The sequence below is a fragment of the Meles meles genome, chromosome 16 (genome assembly GCF_922984935.1).
Source record: "Meles meles chromosome 16, mMelMel3.1 paternal haplotype, whole genome shotgun sequence".
Taxonomy (NCBI): domain Eukaryota; kingdom Metazoa; phylum Chordata; class Mammalia; order Carnivora; family Mustelidae; genus Meles; species Meles meles.
In genome coordinates, this window is record NC_060081.1 from 12607916 (window position 1) to 12631437 (window position 23522).

Here is a 23522-nt window from a genome sequence, read left to right on the forward strand (position 1 = left end):
CAAATAGCAATACCTATGAGAGGTAATGGAGAACAGGATCACCAAGAAAACAATGTTTTACAGTTCATATCATTTTCAAATATTTTAAAACATAAGAGGAATAGTACATAAGTAAAACTGGTAATTACAAAAATGATCAGAAGACTCCTTTTAAACAGAAGATTTTTTTAAAAACTTTGTAATTAGTGGGGCACCTGAGTGGCTCAGTTGGTTAAGGTGTCTGATTCTTGATTCCGCTCAGGTCATGATCTCTGGGTTCTGAGATTAAGACCCACATTTGGCTCTGCATTGGACATGGAGCCTGCTTAAGATTTTCTCTACCCTCTGCTCCTCCCCCTCCCCCTCTCTTCCTCAAATGAATAAATGAATTAATAAAATTTGTAAGAGTATTATAATTAGTAATTTTAACATACCTGTTAGCTTTTCTTCTAATGGTCTACATTTTTCTGAGTCATCCAGATATAGTTTTCCATTAAGTTTCTTGACAGCTGTTTCGAAATCTTCATCTTAAGTATAATTGATTTTATTAAACAAAAGGAATTTCTATTAAGTTTCAGGAATTTTTCTAGCCAGAAATCTAGGAATTATCCTTCAACTTCACACTTTCCCTTACTCCCCACATTGAAAGAACACCCAATTTTGCCAATTCTATATTCCTAATGCCTCTCCTGTCATTACAGAAATTCCATTCAGGCTCTGTTCTTGTTTGAGCTACTCTATCATCTTCCTATCTCCATGTCCCACAACCAAATTCTCTACACCAAACTCAACCAGTCCTACTGCAACTTCCTGAGCATGGGAACTCCCCTGCTGAAAGACTCTGGTATGGCTCACAGAGTTTTCCATAATCAAACACCCATCTGCCTCATTACTCCCCCATCCCTCCAAGTCAACAGGGAAATGAGGATTGCTTTCAATTCGCAAAATGCCTGCTCAATTTACGGTAGCCATCCACAAAATCCTCACTTAATAAATGCAGTTGTTTCAATCATTACATCCATTGACTATTTACAATACATACACTGAGGATAAACATCTTAGCTACAAGGACAGCAGAGTTGGGTTCTGAGAGGCAGGCTTTAAATAAACCATACCCCCCCATTACTAAGATTAGCATGAAAAGAATGCATTTAAAGTAACAAGATTTACCATCCTCCTCTTCTTCACTAATATAATCTGGTTTATTCTTATAGCAGAAGAAAGTTGGAGGAAGTTTAAGTTTGCTTGCAAGATCTTTTTGCTCAGGAGTGGGTGTTAACTCATATACAATAAGAACATCATCATCTGAGGGAAGATCTTCAGGTTTTTCCTTCTCTTTTGCTATAAAGTAAGTCCAAAAAATTACGAAGACAAGATATTAAATAGTTGTATTAACACCAATATCCTAGCTGAAAATAAAGCCACTGAACTTATTTTTAAGTTAAAATAGCATAGTGATGAAAACACATAAACTCTGATGTGGACAAAGCTCTGTAAAGAATTAGAAGTCTGATTTAATGTTCTGTCAAAATGCTTACTGAACACAAAATCTATTTAAAACCAAAAAACTACTGCATTTACTCACTGATCATTTTTTTAAAACTACTATTAATTGCTATAATTATAAAAAGGCATTTAAATAGTGCTGCCATAACCATATTTGGCATACTAAACAATTTTTTGGCAAAATATCCATGCATTTGCAACAACTGAAAAAACTTAGAGAAATCATGAGCAAAGATTAGTATAAATATGAAACTAATGCAAAGCTAACCTTGATTAGTTCCTACAAGAAAAGTTAATAATTGCCAAGGATGGTGGGTGACTGGAGTTGTTAACAATGGCTAGTGACTGGAGTTATATCCAGTTTTGCACATTTCCAAGCATGATAACATATAAAACTAAATTAAAATCACTGTTATCCTTGGTGTAATACTGTAAGAATTTTATCACTGAACATAGTTGTGTTGCTCAAGATATGTTGTTAGATACTAATAGTTTTCATTTCCCTAACCTTGCTTTCAAAGGTCTTTAACAGATTCCCCCGCTTCCTATTACTCCACTCTAATACCAAGGTTTACTGTTATAACGTACCAGGTATACAATGTTGGCTGTTAAAAATGACATCTGATATTTTTCTAAACCCTATCCAAAAGGATAATATTAAAGGGCAACTGTGTTCCATGTGTATACATGCTAGCAGACATTCCTGGCTAAAGATAAATGTTAGAAAAAAACAAAGGTCTTCATTAAGCAGAGTTAAAAATAATAGAATAATGAAGTATAAAGCAGCAAACGGTAAAGACCACATGGATCTACCTCAAAATAATGCTGTACAATACTGAGAAAACATGTCATCCAAGTACATTAAAAACAAAACAAAACAAAAACAGCATTAAAGGATGTTATATACCACCAGTCAAAAAATGTACTTGTTTAAACAGACATTCTTTTAACATGCACACCTTAGTGTTAAGTACTTAATTTCATACAGCCAGTTACTTTGCTAAGGACTACCAGCTGCTAAAAAAAACTGACGTCATCTCATACTGAGAATACTAGCTCTATACCTTCGTTCTCAGGCTGTGAGGAAGGGATGCTGGTCCAAAAAGCCATTGGATTAGATTTAAAAAGGCTAAAATTAAATCCTAGAAAATAAAGAGTATTTCATTTTTTGACATCTTGAGAATCAAAGTGAATGTGATTTTAAAATATAAAAAGCCAGAGTCCCTCAATTTATACCGATTTGGCCATCTCAGATATTCATTTATCCTGGTAGTTTCATTCTTTGCTCATTTAATAAATAGTGGTAAGACTGCCTTATATGACATATAAACATGACAGTACCATGTTTTTTGAGTGACAAGAGAATGATACGTTGAAGAATGAACACTTTACAAAAAAAATCAAACTCAAGCTAATACTCATGAGTCCATGAGTCACTAAACTTTGGTACTGTATTAGGTTCTTGTTCTCTGCACTAAACGTAATATAAATATCTTCCAGTTAGATCTTCTCAATAACTTACACACACGTTTTCTGCCGATGTTTAAACAGTCACAGGGAAACAGATTTAGGCAGAAAAAACAATCTGTACAATTATTTTTGGCTGTTCACAACGCACTATGTTTATGACCCAACTTTTACTAAAACATTAGTATCCTACAAAGAGTATATGCATTAAGCAAAATATTTACACACAATGGATGAAAAATTCTGCTTATACTAAAGACTAAGTGCTTACCCTTTTCTGGTGTTTTAAAGGTGTAATTAGTTGAGGACTCTTCCTTTGGAAAAGCAAAGAGATTTTTGACTTTGCCATCTGAAGATTGTTTGCTATCTGAATTCTTCGACTCTTTGCAATTAGGTTCCACTTTTCTTTCAGATCCACTCTCGACTACTGAACTAATTTCACTACTATTTTTCAAAGGTGCATTAAAACTAAATCCAAACAAAGACCCAGTGGCTGAACTGTTGCCAAATGCGAATGGTTTTGATTTTTCACTACTAAAAATACTTTTAACGGACTCTGAACCAAATACGAACTTCGGAGGAGAAACCACTGCTTTTGTTGTTGCTTCAGATGTGCCAGCCACTTCTCCACCTTCTGAAGTTGCATCCGCTGTGACATTGCCCTGAATTAAATCTGTCCTCTCTCTTGTGGTCTCTTCTAATACAGCAACAGCAATTTTGCCACACGGTGACTCTCTAGGAGTGGCTGAACGAGAAACCTGAGGTGTTATCAAAGAATCTTTTTCTTGGGCTATTTTTGCTTCATCAAATATTTTCTTAAATGAGTCTGCAACATCCTGTAGTTTAAAACGGACGGCTAAATGTTCTACTTTTCTTTCCCCATCTGCAAAATCACAAGCAGTCCACACCCACACTCGTTCTGTCCCTTTCATATTTTGCAAAGTCATATCTGGAGTTATTCTGTGATTGGCACAAAGTTTTAACACCTGGTCCCTTCTCATCACTATTCGAACTTGTTTATTATCATAATTCTGTAAAATCTTTATATCACCAATGCCTCTTTCTTTCCACTGACCAACATCTTTATCATATCTATAGAGTTTTGCTCTGTGACTAAAAACAACTTGTTCATTTTCCTCACCACTGGACACTTCCACTAGATCAGGTAAAGGTACAACAGGTTCAAAGTACTGTCCATCTCTCTCTTCTTCCTGAGTAACATCAGATTCTTCATCAGTGCCAACTGAGGTCCCACTCTGGTTCAGTTTGGCAGGAGACTTAGATGGACTCAAAGCAGACTTAAAACTGAAGTTAAATCCTGTTGTTGACTCACCAAAGCGGAAGAGATTTTTCCTCACGGGGCTACTTGCCAGTGGAGAAGCATGCACTGAGCTACTACTCACACTATCATCCAAAGCATCTTCCCTTAAATCATAGTTGTCCCACTCCAGTGTGGGCCCTGTGTTTTCAGGGTTTGGCTTGCTGGTTGTATCAGAGGCAGTGGCAGCACCTGCATCAGAGCATTCACTCTCTCCATCAGTGACTTTTGTTTGATCATTTGTCAAAAATGTTTTGAAATCTTTTAATCCACTCTTCATTTCTTCTGCTCTCTGGATTAACTTGGCAGCTCTGCCAGTGTCTACAAGTTTATGAGGAGTTTGAAGTGGTATATCTAATAGAAGTCGCTGGCATTCCTCAAATTTCTGCTTGAATTCTTCAGCCAGCTCTGGTGTTTTAAATTTTGCTGCCAGCTGCTCTAGTTTGGCATCACCATCAGAAAAATCACTCGCTAACCACATCCACGCTCTATCGGACCCAGAGAGAGGCTTCAGGTTCATCGTAGTTGTTATCCAATGATTAGCACACACTTTCAGTACCTGTTCTCTTCGCATCAGCATTCTTAGTTTGCCATTGACTTCATTCTTGAGAATTTTTAAGTTCCCCAGACCCCTTTCTTTCCACTGACTTATCTCAGCATCAAACCTAAATAATTTTACCCGCTGTGAATAAAGAACTTTTTCATCTTCTTCTCCTGTTACAAGTTCTACTTTTTCAGGCATCTGAACTACTGGTTCAAAATGGATGTCATCACTATCCTCGGTCCGATAGGCATCATCATCTTTCTCAAGGTCAGCGGAAGTGTCAGCTTTATCAGCCACTTTACCACTTTGTGATGAGAATAATTTTTCTCCTGCACCTGAAAATCCCTTGAAATTAGGGTCTTTTTTGCCAAACTGAAATCCTTCTCCAGAAGTTGATTTTGCTAGATCTGCAAAGGTAAAAGTGCTACCAGTCTGACCAAAAATTATACTGCCACCATTCTTCTGACTACTGATATCCTGAGCCTGAACACCAGTGTCATTTTCAAGGGGCTTTTCACTTTTCTTCTCCTGAATTCCAGACTCCTGAATGCCAAATTTAAATCCATCAGCAGACATAGGGACAGAAAAACTAAATCCTTCTTTTGTTGACTTAGAATCTGTATTAGAAGAACTCTGAAATGTAAATGAAGGTGTACTTTCTTGATCCACATGCCCAAATTTAAATCCTTGTTCTGCAGTACCAAATTTAAAACCTTTTTCAGAAAAGTTACTTTTAAATCCTGTTCCAACTTGACTTCCAGAAGAGTCATTTAACTTAGTTTTTGAGCCCGAAGTGAAAGCTGAAGGAGCTTCTGCAATAGGTTTATGAGTTGGTTTAGAGGCATCACAAGCCAAACATTTCAAGGAAGAACTCTCATTCTGCACAAAGCAAATGCTACAATCCCACTGTCCTTCCTTCTTGGTGAACATTCCTTCAAATCCACTCTTTGGAGCCTTGCATGTATCCGACGAGGCAGATGCTAGAACAGCAGAAGTAGGCTGATTTTGTTTACTTGGATTCTGGCAAGCAACACAGGTGGTAGCGCTTGCCTCATTTTGCACTAAGCAAACACTGCAATCCCACTGTCCTTCCTTCTTGGTGAACATGCCTTCAAATCCACTCTTTGGAGCTTTGCTTGTCTCTGAAGTACTAAACTTAAAAGAGGCAGGTGCTGGAACAACAGAGGTGGATAGACTCAGTTTACCTGGATTCCGACAAGCAACACATACTGTAGCACTTGCTTCATTTCGTAATGAGCAGCAACTGCAATCCCACTGTCCTTCCTTCTTAGCAAACATGTCCTCAAATCCACTCTTCGGGGTTTTACTTATTTCTGAAGTACCAAACTTAAAGGAAGCAGGAGCTGAAACAGAAGAAGTAGGTAAATTCTGTTTTCTTGGATTCTGACAGGCAGCACACTTTGTAGAACTTCCTTCATTTTGTACGAGGCATACACTGCAATCCCACTGTCCTTCCTTCTTAGAAAAAACAGATCGGAAATCACTGTTAACAGGAAGATCTCCCTGGCCAAATTTAAATGAAGCTTGCTGAACAAATGAAGATCCACTCTTGTTAGCAGCCTTTGCATTCTGGCATGCAATGCACCTAGATACAGTTGGTTCGTTTCTCACTAAGCAAATACTACAATCCCAGTGACCTTCTTTCTTTGGAGTCATTGACGCAAATCTATCTGGCATATTTTCTAGGCCAGCTGTAAGAGCAGACACAGTTTCAACTAATGGTGGGCCAAGGAGTTCTTTCTTGTTTGGGTTTAGATTCTGGCATGATACACACTTCTTAGCAGTTGCAGCATTCTTTAATGAGCAGCTGTTACAATGCCACCAAGACCCTTCTTTCTTTGCAATTTGAAATTCAAAATTCAAGTTTCCAGCATCAGATTTGCAAATATCTTTGTTATCGTGACTTGTGGGTTCTTTTACAATTCTCATAGCCTGATTTGTTGTTGTGGCTACATTTGCTCCTAAGGCTTTTAAAATGTTCTGGGCCTCTTCAAACTTGCACTTAAAAAGTGCTGCCTCCTCGGGAGTTTTGAATCTAATAGCCAGTTGTTCTGGTTTGGGCAACTCATCAGCGTAATCAAGAGCATGCCATACAAAAGATCTGTCAGAGCCAGCGTTTGGTGTCAGTTTCATATCCGGACTGATGTAATGATTTGCACAGATTTTCAATACTTGCTCTCGTCTCATGAGAAGGCGAATTTTACCAGATGTTTTATGCCTGAGGATTTTTACATTACCAATTCCACGTTCCTTCCATTCTTTGGATTCCACATCAAAACGAAACAATTTTGCACGATTGCAAAAGAACTCTTCTTCATCTTCCTCACCAGTTTTTACTTCAATCTTATCAGGAAGAGGTACCACAGGCTCAAAGTGAGGGCCATCATCATCATCATCACCATGGGCACTCCCGCCATCTGTTTCATGACTCTTGTTGGCCAGCTCTGGTGCAGGTGTTCCAAATACTGATTTCCCTGGACCATGGAAAGTAAACATGTCATCACTTCGACGAAAACCAGAATTCTTTTGCTGATTTGGACCCATGTTTTCAGTAAATGAAATTCCAGGCACATTTTTGCTTCCAAAACTGAACGTATTTCGAGGTCCAATGGTTTGATTAGCTTTTGGTCCACTGTAGCCATCTCCTTGCAAAGGTTTATCTGAAGTTAAGAGACCTAAAAGGCTTTCATTATTATTGTAAGCAGTAGAAGGGGGTTGTGTTACAACCTGCGGTGAAGAAAAGGTAAAGTCACCATCATTTGACTTGAAATTTGAGTTAAATTTAAAAGGAGTTGGCTGTGTTGTATGTGGAGGTGCTGTCAAAGATGGTCTTATTCCTTCACCTGGCACAGGCTGAACAAAATTAGATTTTCCAAATTCAATAACCTTAGATTCTGCAGGTCTTGAAGCATGAGCTGCAACTGGGGGTTTTGTGAAATAACCTGGCTCTGGCAAAGGTGGATTTGTGCTTGTCTGTTGAACATTGTAATTAAAGTAATCATCACCCCTGGGTGATAGAATTCCTGTTGCAGGAGACTCAAAACGCAATGGAGGACCATACATCTCTTGAGAGAACATACAAGCAGATGAGCTTTGGACTGGTGGTGTGTGCATCTGTTGGGAATAGGCATATATATGTTGTTGAGGTGGAAGCCTATTCATGCCATAAACCGGACCCTAAAAGAAAAAAAGAGTTAAAGATTTTTGTTAAGTTGTCTACAAAACTACAGATAACTAGATACAAACCAATTCTTACAAACCACAAACATGAGCATTATAAGTTAAAGATATCATTACAGTATATACCACAGCATTAAAAGAAGACATTACTTACAAAGATACTTACAGTTATACTCCTTTCTTGGCATATAATGGAAATTGCTTTAACTAATAACAGAATCTTAAAAATCCAATTCTACAATAAATGCATAGAATAAATTTCTTTATTCCTAAATAATGCGTTAAATGATGTTAACAATAATGATGATGATGATGGAGACTAACATTCATCGAGCATTTACTAATGTGCCAACTGGGCACTGTTCTAGGCACTTTACATAATATCTCATTTTAATATCCTCAAAAACCCTATGAATTAAGGGATTATTATCCTCATTTTACATATGAGGCAACTAATGCATAGAGAGATTAAGAAACTTGCCCAAGGTCACAGTGAGCAGAAGAGCCAGGGTCTAAATTCACCCAAGCCATCTGTCTTCAAAGCTTCGTAACTCAACTACAGTTGTAATACTGGTTGTTAATCGACACCTACATAGTCACTTCAGGCCTGAAGTACTTACCACATAGTGGTTCAGCAAGGCCATTCTAGTCCTGTTTCCACCAAAACAAAATGATAAAGGACCCATCACCACCACCATCCCCCCCACTTTAGGGAAATATTCTAAATGTTCACACTTATTTTAACATAAAAATAAGATAAGTAAGAAGCATAACTTCTGTATCTGGAAAGAAATTTAAAATAGCTATATCTTATGGGACATATAAGTTTTAATGCTGAACTACTTCTTGAATTTCTTTGAAGGAAGCCTGAACAATTAAAAAGGAGATATTTATAAATGTATAAATTATTCCTTTGTTACCTTTGTGGGAGTAACATTAGCTGCTGGTCTGAGAAGATACTGGGAATTATATGCTGGTGACTGACTATAATATACTGAAGGGCCAGTAGTTGCAACTAAAAAAAAAAAAAAAGAAAAAAAAAGAAAAGAAAGAAAACAGTTAAAAAAGTCTATACTATAGTTAAGACTATCTAGGCAAGAACTATAAATTACAAAAACAATAGAAATCAAAGAAAGATTTAACTATAGATTTTTTAAAATTTCTATACATCAAAATATACCATAAAGAAGATTATCAAATGACAAACTAGGAAAACCCCTAAATATGACACATGAGGAGTAAGAGAGCAGCACCACAGTGGTCAACAAGAACAAGCGCCTCACAGCAAGCATCAAAAAAGGAGCCAAGAAGAAAGTGTTTGGTCCATTTTCTAAAAAAGATTGGTATGATACGAAAGCACAGTCTATGTTCAACATCAGAAATACTGGGAATACACTAGTCACAGGAAGGATTTAAGGAACCAAAATGCATCTGATTGGCCTCAGGGCCATTTTTTAAAGTAAGCCTTAAAAATTTGCAGAAAGACAAGGTTGCATTTTATAAACTTAAGCTGAAAATGACCCAGTCAAAAATCACCTGCTACATTCATGCAAAGAATCTCACAGGTAACACAAAACGTGTTCCCTGGCTTTAAAAAAAAAAAACAAAAAAAACACATCATGACTGACACTCATGTTGATGTCCAAACTATTTATTCGATCAGTTTTGTATGAGTTTCACCAGGAAACCAAAAACTGGAAGACACTCATGTTCATGGCAAAGCTACCAACAATTACTGCTTAGTTTGTTTTATTAAAGTTTTATCAGAAAACAAAACAACTTAAAAGACCATTTATGCCGTGACATGAAGAAATGGAAACTGTGACCCAAGAGGCACTAAACAACTGATTCTAGAAAGCCCTGAAAAAGACCTAGAAAAGACTAGTCAGTCTAATATGTTCTCTTCACAGTGACTAGAAAAGTAAAAATTGCTAAAGAAGCCCAAGTTTGAATTTGGAAAACGAATGGAACTGCCTGGTAAAGATGGTTATTTTAAACATTCTGGGGAGAAAAAAGGAACAGAACACAGAACAAGCTGATGATGGATATGAGCCAAGAATCATAAAGTCTGAAAATTTAACTAATGACTTTATCAGTGACTAGTCACTCTTAACAATGGAGGGGAAAAAAAGGTTTTTATAAACTTACTAAAAATAATCTTATTAGGAAAAAAGTACCAAATAAACAGATAACTCAGAAAATATAAAAAGATTACAAACTGTTGAACACGCCCAGTATAAAAAATAAAAACTGATACCATGTTTGTTTTTAAAAACTGGTGAAGGTTTTTCAAAACCAATAAATCGCTAACAGTAAGCAAGAATGCAATGAGATGGGCACTATCAGACAATGGTGGTAAAAAAGTGTAAACTGGCATAGCTTTTCCGGAAAGCAATTATCCAACACAAAAGAATTTTTTAAATACCCTAACAATCCTAAGAATGTGTCCACAGCATTATTTATAACAGCAAACTGGTAATAATAAGGGAATAAAATTTGCAGTTCTTCTACATGATGGGAAAACCTGTATTCATTAAAAATATTTTCAAAAAATATTTAAGAAAATGCTCAAAATTCTAATATTTAAAAAACAGACTACTCATCTATATACAACATAATGATAAAAATCTCACTAAAAATTCTTTACATATACAAAGAGAAAGGATCAGAAGGAAATGCTCCGAAATGTTAATTAGTAGCACTCTAAGTGGTATAGTTAGTTTTTAGTTTACATTGCTAGTACTTCTGATTATTTCCTATAAACTTAAGAATCATTGTTTTCAATCATCTTATTTTAAAAAGAAACATTTTGGTATATTTTTACTTTCATTAAGAAAAAACAAAATCTGTGAGCTAGGAATGCGAAACAGGGGACTTGAGCTCTCCACTTTTCAGGGCCACAAAGCTGCTTTGCGACCTTGTCAATTAGCTGTTAGGAGTCTCCCTATTTCTCAGTTGTAAAATGAGGATGTGCTGCTTCTATACATTTCATAGGGTAATTGCAAGAATAAAATGAGACAATGTGAATGTTATGTTTAACAACCAGAAGACCTTTTATGTCAGTACACAGAAGAAATGGAAATTGTGACTCAAAAGGTGCCAAACGATCAATTCCACACAGCACTCAAAAAGCCCTAGAAAAGGCTAGCCAGTTTACTGACTTCTCTATGCCAGACTTTACATAGTGCACAGGGTTTTTAAGTGAGCAATGTATGAACTCCTGACACATCTCATAAATTTATCTATCACTTATGACATTTAGTAAGTTTGACTTCACAGGATTTCCTATTATTTTGCCTACATTAGAAGACACTGTCAAAAGAGGATAGTGAGGCTGCCTTCAGTACGGCCCTATGAACCATCATATAATGTGCTCATCTAAACTGGAACACACTATTCTAAATCTTCCCTGGATTAAAACCAGTTAGAAAAAAAGCACACTACTACCATTTCAGGAATCTATCTCATGTCAAGGAAATCTGTTTTTATCATCATTTTTGGCTATCTGTGGGCAATATATCATACTGGCAAGGGGCTTTCCAGTTAAGACCACTGAAGTCTGAACCCCAACTCTACCAATAATTAGCTGTACAATAATGGATAAATTACATAACCTTTCTAAACCCATTTCCTCATCTATAAAAACAGAATTCATGGGGTGCCTCAGCGGTAAAGCCAGTTAACCATCTGCCTTCAGCTCAGATCAGGATCCCAGGGTCCTGAGACTGGGCCCTGTGTTCAGGCTCCCTGCTTAGCAGGGAGTCTGCTTCTCCCTTTCCCTCGGCCCCTCCACCCCCTGCTCATGCACTCTCTCTCTCTTTCAAATAAACAAACAAAATCTTTAAAATAATAATAATAATAATGATGATATCTACCATTCTGGGTTACCATGATTAAAGGAAATTACATGCACAAAGCACTTTTGCACACAGACAACCCACAGGACATCCTTGGTGCATTGTTTACTACACACTCTAATATACACCTACACATACACAAGTGCTCACAATAATGTGAGGCAAGTTTTATCTCCACATTTCAAACACACAAACTGGCTCAAAAGATCACTATGTACTAGAAAGCACAACTTCAAATTCCAATATGGCCCAGCTCCAACTCCTTCCTTCTTTTTATGACCATGGTATTTCAAAATAAACAAGATTTCCTATCAATGTCCTCTAAGTATATCGCCAAAATAAATCCTGAGAAGGTTTTACTTAGCCATCTCTTAATGCAAATTAATAACAGGTAACATTTTCCAAAGTCAGGAATAGTCTCAGCTTCTCTGACAGATGTATTAAAGGATCAGATAAAGCTTGTTTTGTTTCTGCTTGGAGTTATAAAAATTTCAGTAATACCAAACATGGCTTAAGAAACATAGAAGCAGACATGTATAAACATGTATATAAACAAATGTATATAGACAAGGTGAGTTCACAAGTTATCTGTGTAAAAGAGAAGTACAGTGACTTCACTAAAATCTGGAATTATCCAGCTGCGAACCTGTTAGTGGAGCCCCATGAAAAGTCTGTGATCCCTGATATCCATCAGGCACTGAATCTGGTCCATAATTCTCTGCAGGCCAACGATGAGGGGACCCTGAGTTACTACTATGTAGTTTCAACTCCTGCATTTCTTTCTGTTGGAAGAAAGAAAACATCTGTAAGCAACTGTATCATCTCAGAAATAGTGATGGAGCAAACAAATATTTTAAATTTAAATACTTTAAATACTTGATGATGTGTTTTTAGAGATTCAGTATTTCCAGGAGATCTGTGTTATCAGGTGCTCATTTAAGTAAATGATTCTTAATTAGTTAAAACTTATTTCCTCCCATTCTTTCATTCTTTAGTACCATATTACTTAATTCATTCTAGATTAGAGTTAACTATCACCTAAACTGATAACCTCCTAGGTGGCTTTATCTCCATTTCCATTCCACACGTGCCTAAATTAATCTTTCCAATGGTGAGGGTTTTGTTTTGTTTTGTTTTGTAAGATTTTATTTATTTATTTACTTATCTGAAAAGGCCGGGGAGCAAGAGACAACACAAGTAGGGAGGGGGCAGAGGAAGAGGGAGAAGCAGACTCCTCACTGAGCAGGAAGCTCAATGGGGGCCTCGATCCCAGGACACTGGGATTCTGACCTGAGCCAAAAGCAGACAGTTAACCAACTAAGCCACCCAGGTGCCCCTAAAGTTGAGTTCTAGCCAAGACACTTCCCTGTTCAAAAACACAAGTACCTACAAATTAAACTTCTCTATATTCTTGGTCCTCAGAAGGGTGTTGCTCCAAACACCCTTCCAGAACCTCCTTTCCACACTGCTTTCCCTTCCAGTCCATCTAGGCTACTCAGTGTTCTAAATTACCTCCCAATACTAGCTTTCGACCTACACACAAATGATATAACAAATCTTTCAAGGCTGATGCTCTAATGATCCACTAGGAAAGGAAAAAATAACTGGTACCTGCTCAGAATATATTATGTATATAATAATATAGTCCAGGTATTTTACTTAAATTCTTAATCCTTACACAAATAAGCAATATAATTTTTCTTGAGAAAAATAAAAGATGGAGGAAATAGCACAGCTGGAATTCAAACCAGATTTTACCCCAAATATGTTTTCTTAATACCACTCTGCTGCCTACATGTACAGAAGACATACTGCTTTCTAATGGTAACTATGTGGCTACTTACCAGATCTCTGTTTTACAGACAACTAAATGACAACACCCTCCCCACCCACAGAAACTATAAAATGTCCCTTACAAAACATGCACTTATCAAGAAACTATTTCTTTTTCCAAAGAAACTACAGTGGTATCAATTAGCAGTCATTTTTTAAAACAGTATCAAATATCTGTATATTGGTCTAGGTATCCAACCAGCTGTAAGTGAGGTCACAAACACAGCATTTCTACTTTCCTCTAACCGTGCTTCCAAACAGATATTTCCTAAAAGCCATAAATATGGAGGTCAAAGATACCTTGAATTTTCAAATTAAATGGATTTTCCCCATTCATCCATCTACTGTATTTAGCCCAGAAGCTACACATCCAAAAAAAGAAACTGATGGAATCACCTGGAAAAATTTCGTAGTCACTACAGTTTTGAACATGCAATTAATGCTATAATCATAATTTTAAAATTCAAACAACTAGAAAATGTGCTGAGACCTGGTTTCAGTAATTCCCACATTTCAGATGAGAAGCCAAGCAAAAAGAAAAGACGACCCTGGCTCAAGAGCATTAATTAGTAGCAGAGTTAGTACTAAACCTCAGCTTTTCAGGAACACAATGTTCCACTATACTTCCACAGAATACAACGCTAGGTGCCTAAACCTATAAGGTAAGCCAAGATGGTATGTAATATCATAATAGGCCATGATTGCATAAAACAAACAAAATTTTTGTACAAATTCAAAATTTTGTTCCCCTCCAAACAGCACTTTTGTTAAGTCTTACACATTGCTGATAACACTATAATAACTGCATACACATCACGATATCCCTCAAAATAATTTCAAAAGTATGAGTGCTTTAGTTCTTGCCCAACAAGCATGAAACAACCTACATGTACTCCCAATTCCAAAGAAGTAAATAAAGCTCCTTTGAGCCTAAGAGTTAAGATGATTCATACAGCTAATTTATAAAATCATGAAGACATAACCATTTCCTTACATGATTAAGTCAAAATCTTATAAAGGTACCAAAAAAATAGGAAACTCAGACTACATATCAACACCTAGCTATAAAATATGACACACAACACCAATCAGTCTGAGAAATGAACTCCTAGACCAACGTATAATTAGTTTATTTCACTAGTTCAATTCAGTCACTTGGAAACCACCTCTATGTCAGGAATGCTGCTATGTTTTGGATTAAAGAGTCTTTCCCTTTGAAGGATTCACACCTGGTGGAGGAAGCAGAAACAAGTAATTTCAAAAATATGGTTAAGGCCTAAAGACACATGAAAAGATGCTTAACATCACGGAAATGCAATTCAAAAGCACAATGATATATCACCTCACACCTGTCAGAATGGCTGAAATCAAAAACACAAGAAACAATTAAGTGTTGGCAAGGATGTGGAGAAAAAGGAATTTTCACACACTGTTGGTGGGAATGCAAACTGGTGCAGCCACTGTGGAACACAGTTTGGAGGTTGCGCAAAAAAGTTAAAAACAGAACTACCAGTAATCACACTACTGGGTATTTACCCAAAGAATCTGGAAACACTAATTCGAAGAGATATATGCACCCCCATGTTTACTGCAGCACTATTTACAACATTCAAGATATGGAAGCAGCACAAGTGTCCAATGATAGATGAATGGATTAAAAAAGATGTGGTATATAAATATACAATGGAGTATTATTCAGTCACAAAAAGAATGAAATCCTACCATTTGCAACAATGGGGATGGATCTAGAGAACATAATGCTAAGCGAAATAAGCCAGAGAAATATAAATACCACACGACTTCACTTGTATGTGGAATTTAAAAAAACAAAATAAAGGAAGGGTGGGAGAAAGAAAAAACCGAAAAAAAAAAAAAAAACAGACTCAACTACAGAGAACAGAGAGATGGTTATCAGAGGGGAAGTGGGTGAAGGAACGGATGAAATAGGTGATGGGGACTAAGAATATATTTATCAAAAAAAAAAAAAAAAAAAAAGAATACATTTATCTTGGTGGGAATGCAAACTGGTATAGCCAGCCACTCTGGAAAACAGTATGGAAGTTCCTCAAGAAGTTAAAAATAGATCTACTCTACAACCCAGCAACTGCACTACTAGATATTTATCCAAAGGATACAAACATAATGATTCAAAGGGACACATGTACCCCAATGATCATAGCAACAATGTCCACAACAGTCAAACTATGGAAAGAGCCCGTGTCCATCATATATATATGGATGATATATATATATATATACACACACACACACACACATACACATACAGACATACAATAAATATTACACAGCCATCAAAAAGAATGAAATCTTGCCATGAACAATGATACGGATGGAACCAGAGGGTATTATGCTAAGCGAAATAAGTCAGTCAAAGACAAATATCATATGATTTCACTCACAGGTGGAATTTAAGAAACAAAACAGATGAACATAGGGGAAAGAAAGGAAAAAATAAAATAAGATAAAAACAGAGGGAGGCAAACTAAGAGATTCTTAACTACAAGGAACAAACTGGAGGGGAGATGGGTCGAGGGAAAGGATAACTAAGTGATGGACATTAAGGAGGGCACTTGATATAGGATGAGCACTGAGTGTTATGTGCAAATCACTAAATTCTACTCCTAAAACTAATAATATACTATATGTTAACTTAATTGAATTTAATAAAAAACTGGAAAAAAATTAAAAAGAATACATTTATCCTCATAAGCACCAAGCAACATACAGAACTGCTGAGTCACTATACTGTGACTATACTCTAACCTCAAACTACTGTTAACGCTATGTTAACTACACTGGAATTAAAATAAAGTTTAAAAAACTAAAATTAAAAAATGAGAAAAATAATATAGTTAAATGTCAAGGTAAACTATACAAAATAGTATGACTCTAGTAGCACAGCAAAGGGACATTCTGGACAGTTTTACAAGGGAGTGAGGGAGTGGTCAAAGAAGAAATCTTGGCCTAAGAGAGGCACAGTTTGGAGATATTAAGTGATTTACCTTAATGGCCTCTACTTGTTGACAGATCATTTTCAATAAAGAATTTTGATCTTCTGCCCATCGAGGTGGTGTTTTGGGAGAATACTGAAAAAAATAACAAGAAAGTATTTAAAACATTTAGAACAGAAACATTCTGCAATGAAGTGATTCATTTCTTTCTACTTACCTTGTAACTTTTACTTGGTGATAGAGAATATACGCTGGGAGATGGTGTAGAATGTTTTATTTCTGAGTCTGCATTTCGCAAAGAACCATTTTTATAAAAAGGACCTCCTTCACTATAGTCATCAAGTTCCTGCATGACCGAATTAAGCATCTCTTTTACAGACTCCAGTGGCACAGGCAACTAAAAAACAAGGGCACCAATCAAAGGCTTTAGTTTGCGAAAATAAACTACATACAAAAACTTTATCTTACTAATTTGCTTTTATGTTCTCACTTTTGCGTAATAAGCGCTTTATACTTAACACAGGAACACACATGAGACTGTTGTGTAATCTAAAGTCTTCTGACTCTAAAGTCTATCTCTTCTGTTAACCATAATAATGGTAGAGGTATGTTAACTTGGGAAGTTTTTCCACATGAACAAAATAAGCTACTGATTTTTATTAATTTTCAGTGGGGAGAGAAACACAGATGCTAGAAAGTGCCAGACAGTATCAATCTTAATGTAAGAGCAGCAACATGAATTAATCAACAAAATACTTGGAAGGTTGAACACAAATGAAGTTAATACCAACACAACAGTCTCAAACTGCTGACAGAAAAAAGATAATCCATAACAAATGGGAAAGAGGAGAAATGCTCTGAAGGTATCAGCAACTACTTTCAATTTCAGTGAAATGTTTAACTGCCAAATTAATTAACAACTAGTCCTTAGGCTGCAATATTTGCTTTCATTACACTGCCAAGATAACAAAAATTAGAAACCTTTTTAAATTTCCTAACAAGGGGGCGCCTAGGTGGCTCAGTAGGTTAAAGCCTCTGCCTTCAGCTCAGATCATGATCCCAGCCAGGGTCCTGGGATCGAGCCCCACATCGGGCTCTCTGCTCAACGGGGAGCCTGCTTCCCTTCCTCTCTCTCTCTCTCTCTGCCTGCCTCTCTGCCTACTTGTGATCTCTGTCTGTCAAATAAATAAATAAAATCTTTAAAAAAAAAATTCCCGGGCGCCTGGGTGGCTCAGTGAGTTAAGCCTCTGCCTTCGGCTCAGGTCATGATCTCAGGGTCCTGGGATCGAGTCCCGCATCGGGCTCTCTGCTCGGCAGGGAGCCTGCTTCCTCCTCTCTCTCTCTCTGCCTGCCTCTCTGCCTACTTGTGATCTCTCTCTGTCAAATAAATTTTAAAAAAATATAAAAAAAAAAAAATTCCCTAACAAGTATTTTTATAGAACAAAAAGTTAGATACCCAAGTTTAAGAAATATCAAACCTAAGACACAAAGCAATGCTAATATTTACACACCATTTCTGTGCACTAATAATAAATATTACTACTTTTGAAATTATCAAAATATAAAACCAAAGTAAAACTACTTACCATCCATTCAGCAATAGTAAGAAAGTACAAAGAGCCTGCAGCTTACCTTCTTGGCCACTGAAAGATTGGAATCACTGTCATCTAAAATCTTTATTAGGTAGTCCCTGGCCTTTCTCAGGTAATTTTTGCACTCTTCTTGTTCTTCAGGAGAAAGGGCATCATTTTCAATGTCTTCTGCTTTTCTGTGAAAAATCTACACAAAGAATGCTTTTATGAAACAATTAGGTTTTTAAAACAAACAAAAAAAAAACCATGAATTCACATACCAACATCTACTTACCAGTGCAAGATTCCAGTAAGAAACAACGTTTTTTACAGATTCAAAAGCAGTCATAGCATCTTCTATATTTCCATTAACTACATCCAATATAGCAAATGTTATGTGTGCTTCTTCCTCGTATTCACCAACTTCAGATGCCTAAACACATTTAGTAATTTTTAGTCCAGCTGCCTCTCCCCAGAATATCAAACCCAAGTGATTTCCCAAAGACTTTACAGGACCTAATTAACAGCTCAGCCTTCTTTTCTGCCATGTTTTTGACAGCTAGTGGATTTGGAGAACAAGATAAGGATCAAAGAGCCAGCAATTGATTTAAGCAGTTTATACCTCTATTTCTTTGTTTATAAAAGCAGTTTATACTGGAAATCCATATCTCCAGTTCATTCACAAAGGGATCCTCCATTACCTGAATGTCTGCACTATGAAAATGTTTAAACAGAGGGTCCGTAGGTTCAGGAATACTGCTCTTCTTTTTGATTGTCTTCAACATTGGCAAAACTTTTTTCCAATAATGAACACTTCTGCCTATGTATTCCCGTTGATCATAAAAAGAATTAAGACCGCTGCCCTAAAACAGAAAGTTAGAAGCACACAACCTAAGAAACATAAATAACAGAATCTAAAAATTCCTTTATAAATGGTCTGAACAACTGATTAAAATTTCAAATCAAGACAAAACATAATCTCAAGTCATAGAACTCACTTTCCAAATGTTGGAATAAACAACCACTATAAAACCCGTGATCATTCTAGACCCAACCTTTAAACACTTTCAATGATACTATCTAATGAGGCAACCCCATCTGTTTTTTAAAAGTTGCCATTTTACATAGCCCAAACTCGTCAGTGTCACAGTTTGGTCGCAGAGGTAATACACATCCACACCTAACTTTGCCAAAGAACAGACCTCAAATATTTATAAAGATCTGTAACACCCTTAACTTACAGGGCCTTCTGTTACCAACAGGTAAAACAAAAATTTTGAGGCCGGATAATAATTATCATAACTTAATTATTAAGTAATAATAACAGCTAATACTTCTATAATGTTTACTGTGCCAGGCACAATATATTCTAAGTGTTTATATATTAACTATTAACCATTTTGTGGCAAGATTTAAAAAAATACATTTCACCTGGCATAATGTGAATAAGCTGATACTATTTCTTTGAACTGAATTTAAGACTCACTGAAAAGTCTGATTTTTATAAATCAGATAATGTTCTTAAAAATTCTTACACTTCAGTGAACTCACCGTTTTCTGAAGGCATTTTGCCCAATGCACAAGCAGGGCAGGCTGAAGGCCATGTTTTTCCTGGCCCCTTAGTGTGTTTATGTCATGCTGAACCAGAAGTCGCAATTTTGCTGTGGTTCCAGGTCTAAAAAAAAGTTTATAAAACTGATTTATAAACACAAAATTCAAAACTTACATGTGTGTTAATCACATGAAAATTAAACTCAATCTTCACATGAGAATTAGATAGCTAGGCATTAAGTTTTTAAATAGTTTTTTTTTTTAATATTTTATTTATTTGACAGAGAGAAATCACAACAAGGCAGAGAGGCAGGCAGAGAGAGAGGAGGAAGCAGGCTCCCTGCGGAGCAGAGAGCCCGATGAGGGGCTCAATCCCAGGACCCTGAGATCATGACCTGAGCCGAAGGCAGAGGCTTTAACCCACTGAGCCACCCAGGCGCCCCTAAATAGGTTTTTAAGTTAAAAACTTAGGCTGTAAATTAAAGAAATGTTTTTATTTTACTACTTACATTGTTTTTCTGTGAATTAGATTACAAACTGCATCCCACCAAGATTTTTGTCTTTCTGTACAAAGCTGTTTACAAACAGGAAGTGGCAAGCATAGTGGCTGATAGAAGCTACAGTGAGAACTACATTTCTCCTTTAATTGTAAGTGGCTGGTATATATTACTCCAAGTAGAAATACCTGTTTTGTTTAAAGAAAATCAATTTAGGTTAGAAAAAAATTAAACAAAATTCAAAAATTTAATTTGTTAAAGTCTTTGCTTACTTCAAGATCTAAAATACATATTGATTCGGGTGCATTTGTTTCAAGTCTTGAGGTCTCCTGGGGCAAATGATGAAACAGCTGCTTTAGCCATTTCCGAACTGCAGGTAAGGCAGACAACGAATTCCACTGTAAGCCAAGCCAGGTAAGGTGCTGAAGACTACCATTATGTGCTCGAATGGCACCTGAAATAAAGAGCAAAAACTGGCTTGAGGTTTTGGCAATCTTGCTTATGCCATCAGTTTTGCCAATTACTCACAATAAATGCATCTTAATTTTATAACTGCTTTTCTGTATCAGAGCTGGGTCAAATTCTATGCTAAGCAAAGTCTCATGCTCCTACTAAAGGTAGTCACACTTCATATTTAGGAATTTTAAAAACAAGCTCCTTTCAAGTCCATCTAAGAAAAAAAGGTACTCACTAGAACTCAACAGAACACAGTAGTGACAGAAGCCACGCAGTATGAAATCCTGAAACAACGGATTTTCAGTAGAGTCATTAAAACAATGGGATTCCACAACATTAATCCCTTGAGGTAGTAAAGAGATCTTTTTTTCCACAAGAAACTTAATACCGAAAAAGTTATGGGCTTTTGGAAGCGTAAAGAGGCACAACCTTTCTGGCAACATGGCAATTTGCAAGAAACTTAAAGGTACTCATCAACTTTATTCCAGTAATTCTGGTTTTAGAAAACTCTATGGAAAAATCTGAAATAGAGATACTGTATTTTTCACAGTGAAAAAACTGAAAACATCTTAGAACTCATACAGCAAAAAGTAGCAAGCATATTATGGTTAATTCATATAACAAATTATATTGCCAATAAAGAGGTCATTTACAGAAACAGATAAACAGGGAAAGAATTCATGATAGAAGACAATCACATGTACATTATAAACAACTATTTAGAAGAATAACATTCCATCACTACCACTACCAACCCCTCACACCATCCTACCCCCCCCCAACCAAAAATACCTCAAGGAATACAGAGAAATATTACGTCATTATTTCTGGGTAGTAAGATTATGAGATTATTTCTCCTTTTGCTTTTATTCTCCTAAAATAAAAGGATTGAGATACGGAATATTTACTTCAGAAGATACAACTTACCAACATCATATCTAGCCAAATCATCAGGATCTGGTGCTTGTACATCAATGTTTCCAATATCATCATTACCAAGAAAAGATCTATCCTTAGGTGACTGACTAGAAAACAGAGCATCATACAACGCAGACTGCCCACTTTTATTGGCAAAGGATTCTACAACCTCTTTTAAAAAATCTTGCTTGTCACGACTTAAGTTTAGCAGCATGTGTCCTGAAAAACAAATTATTTCCATTGTTTAAAAAACAGATTATTTTTACTCACATCTCTCAACAGTTTCATTCATATACCCTACGGAGAAAAAAACATGATTATCTCAGAGCTAATTCTCCAACCCAGCAACCACAACTGAACAAAAAGGGTGCTTATGCAAAAAATGAACACAGATTACAGGTTTAACAGTTATCTTTATATACCTGCTAGAGTGAAAAGGAGGAGACCAGAGTATGTCTGAAAAATGCCAAAAGTACTTAAAGTATTTAAATTTTAGATGGAAAGTGTATCATTTAAGTGGCCGTAAGAGAGCACAGCCAAGCTCAAATTCTCTGATCTGATACACTGATTTTCCAACCTAGCTGCTAAGAATCATCCTTGAAAAAGCTTTTAAAAAGTAATTATTTCCAGGCTACACTTCCTAGAGACTGATTCCACAGGTGCAGGGTGAGGAATCTATTTTTAAAAAACACTCCCTTGGATGAAGTTTTAGTATATGCTAGAACATGGCGGAACCTCTAAAACCACTATGCACGTGTCGTATAATTCAATTTATATAAAATGTCCAGAATAAAGAAATCTAAAGAGATAGAATATTAGTGGTGGCCTAGGACTAGAGGGTTTGGGGGGAAAATGGGGAGTGACTGCTAATGGTTATGAGGTTTCATTAAGAGGTGATAAAAATGTTCTAAAACAGATTGCACTGATGGTTGCACAATTATGTGAACACAGTAAAAACCAGAGTTGTACATTTATATCAATTATATACAATGTGAATTTCATCTCAATTAAGCTGTTTAAGATAATAAAAAAGAAAACAAAAAACACCACTCTTTGGAATAATTCTGCTTGTCAGTCACATCAGACTTAGCTCTCCAAAAATTTGCAGACAAGTTCGGGAACATCCAGATCAAAGACTTTATTAAAACACAGTTCATGTTACTAACTGACACTGCAAAAACATCTATGTCAGTCTTGCAAAGATAGATGAGAGATATTAAAAAAAAAAAATGCAGTCATTTCTTCAAGGACTGGAAGTCCACCTCCTACAAAAAACCAAACTGTGGGATAGAGGACCAATACATGCTTGACCAGTAGCCTAACCACAGACAAAGCTGAGAGTAACTTTAATAGTACTGCTTGATCAATACAAAGTTCATTTAATTTTATATTAAAACTGCTTCTTACATAAAACATTATGTTTCTTCAGTTCACTGCTTGATTCGCTAACTACACAAACATCCTGAAAGAGGTGTCTGCTTTAGCAAAACCAGATAATATATAATAGACCTTTAGGATCCATCTCAAATAATCAAAACCAGGAATAAATTTACAAATTCCAAAAGCCTAACAGTAATTAAGTATATATCTTCCATCTTCTTTACTTGTCATCAGTTTCTTAAGGGATCCATGACTTCTTCACCTTTATATCCTCCATAGCAGTATCTTATAAATTACCAATGCTAAATGGCTGGCAAATCAGTTAATTAGTCTTAGTTCAGGAAGTGCTTTAAAATATTCAGAAGGAGGCTCTAGCAGCTAGATAAAGGAGGGGTTAAAGAGTTTCTCTCCATCCAGGAGCAAAAAGTATCAAACATTTGTTACCTTCTGAAGGAGAAATTTCTTCTAATTC

The 23522-nt window shown here is 36.2% G+C and overlaps 1 protein-coding gene across 2 annotated transcripts in view; it reads right to left on the reverse strand.

Annotated features, from left to right (window-relative positions):
* Nucleotides 1-23522, reverse strand: part of RANBP2 (RAN binding protein 2) — an 81887-nt gene that overhangs the window by 13372 nt on the left and 44993 nt on the right. For both annotated transcript variants that reach the window (XM_045980345.1, XM_045980344.1), the window contains exons 9-22: nucleotides 21680-21889; nucleotides 20569-20750; nucleotides 20309-20484; nucleotides 19800-19923; nucleotides 18950-19111; nucleotides 18544-18681; nucleotides 18310-18456; nucleotides 16895-17074; nucleotides 16729-16812; nucleotides 12519-12654; nucleotides 8936-9030; nucleotides 3224-8012; nucleotides 1150-1320; nucleotides 414-506 (exon numbers count right to left, since the gene is read on the reverse strand). In XM_045980345.1, coding sequence (XP_045836301.1) covers nucleotides 414-506; nucleotides 1150-1320; nucleotides 3224-8012; nucleotides 8936-9030; nucleotides 12519-12654; nucleotides 16729-16812; nucleotides 16895-17074; nucleotides 18310-18456; nucleotides 18544-18681; nucleotides 18950-19111; nucleotides 19800-19923; nucleotides 20309-20484; nucleotides 20569-20750; nucleotides 21680-21889 — 6687 coding nt within the window. The remainder of the gene's footprint in view (nucleotides 1-413; nucleotides 507-1149; nucleotides 1321-3223; nucleotides 8013-8935; nucleotides 9031-12518; nucleotides 12655-16728; nucleotides 16813-16894; nucleotides 17075-18309; nucleotides 18457-18543; nucleotides 18682-18949; nucleotides 19112-19799; nucleotides 19924-20308; nucleotides 20485-20568; nucleotides 20751-21679; nucleotides 21890-23522) is intronic.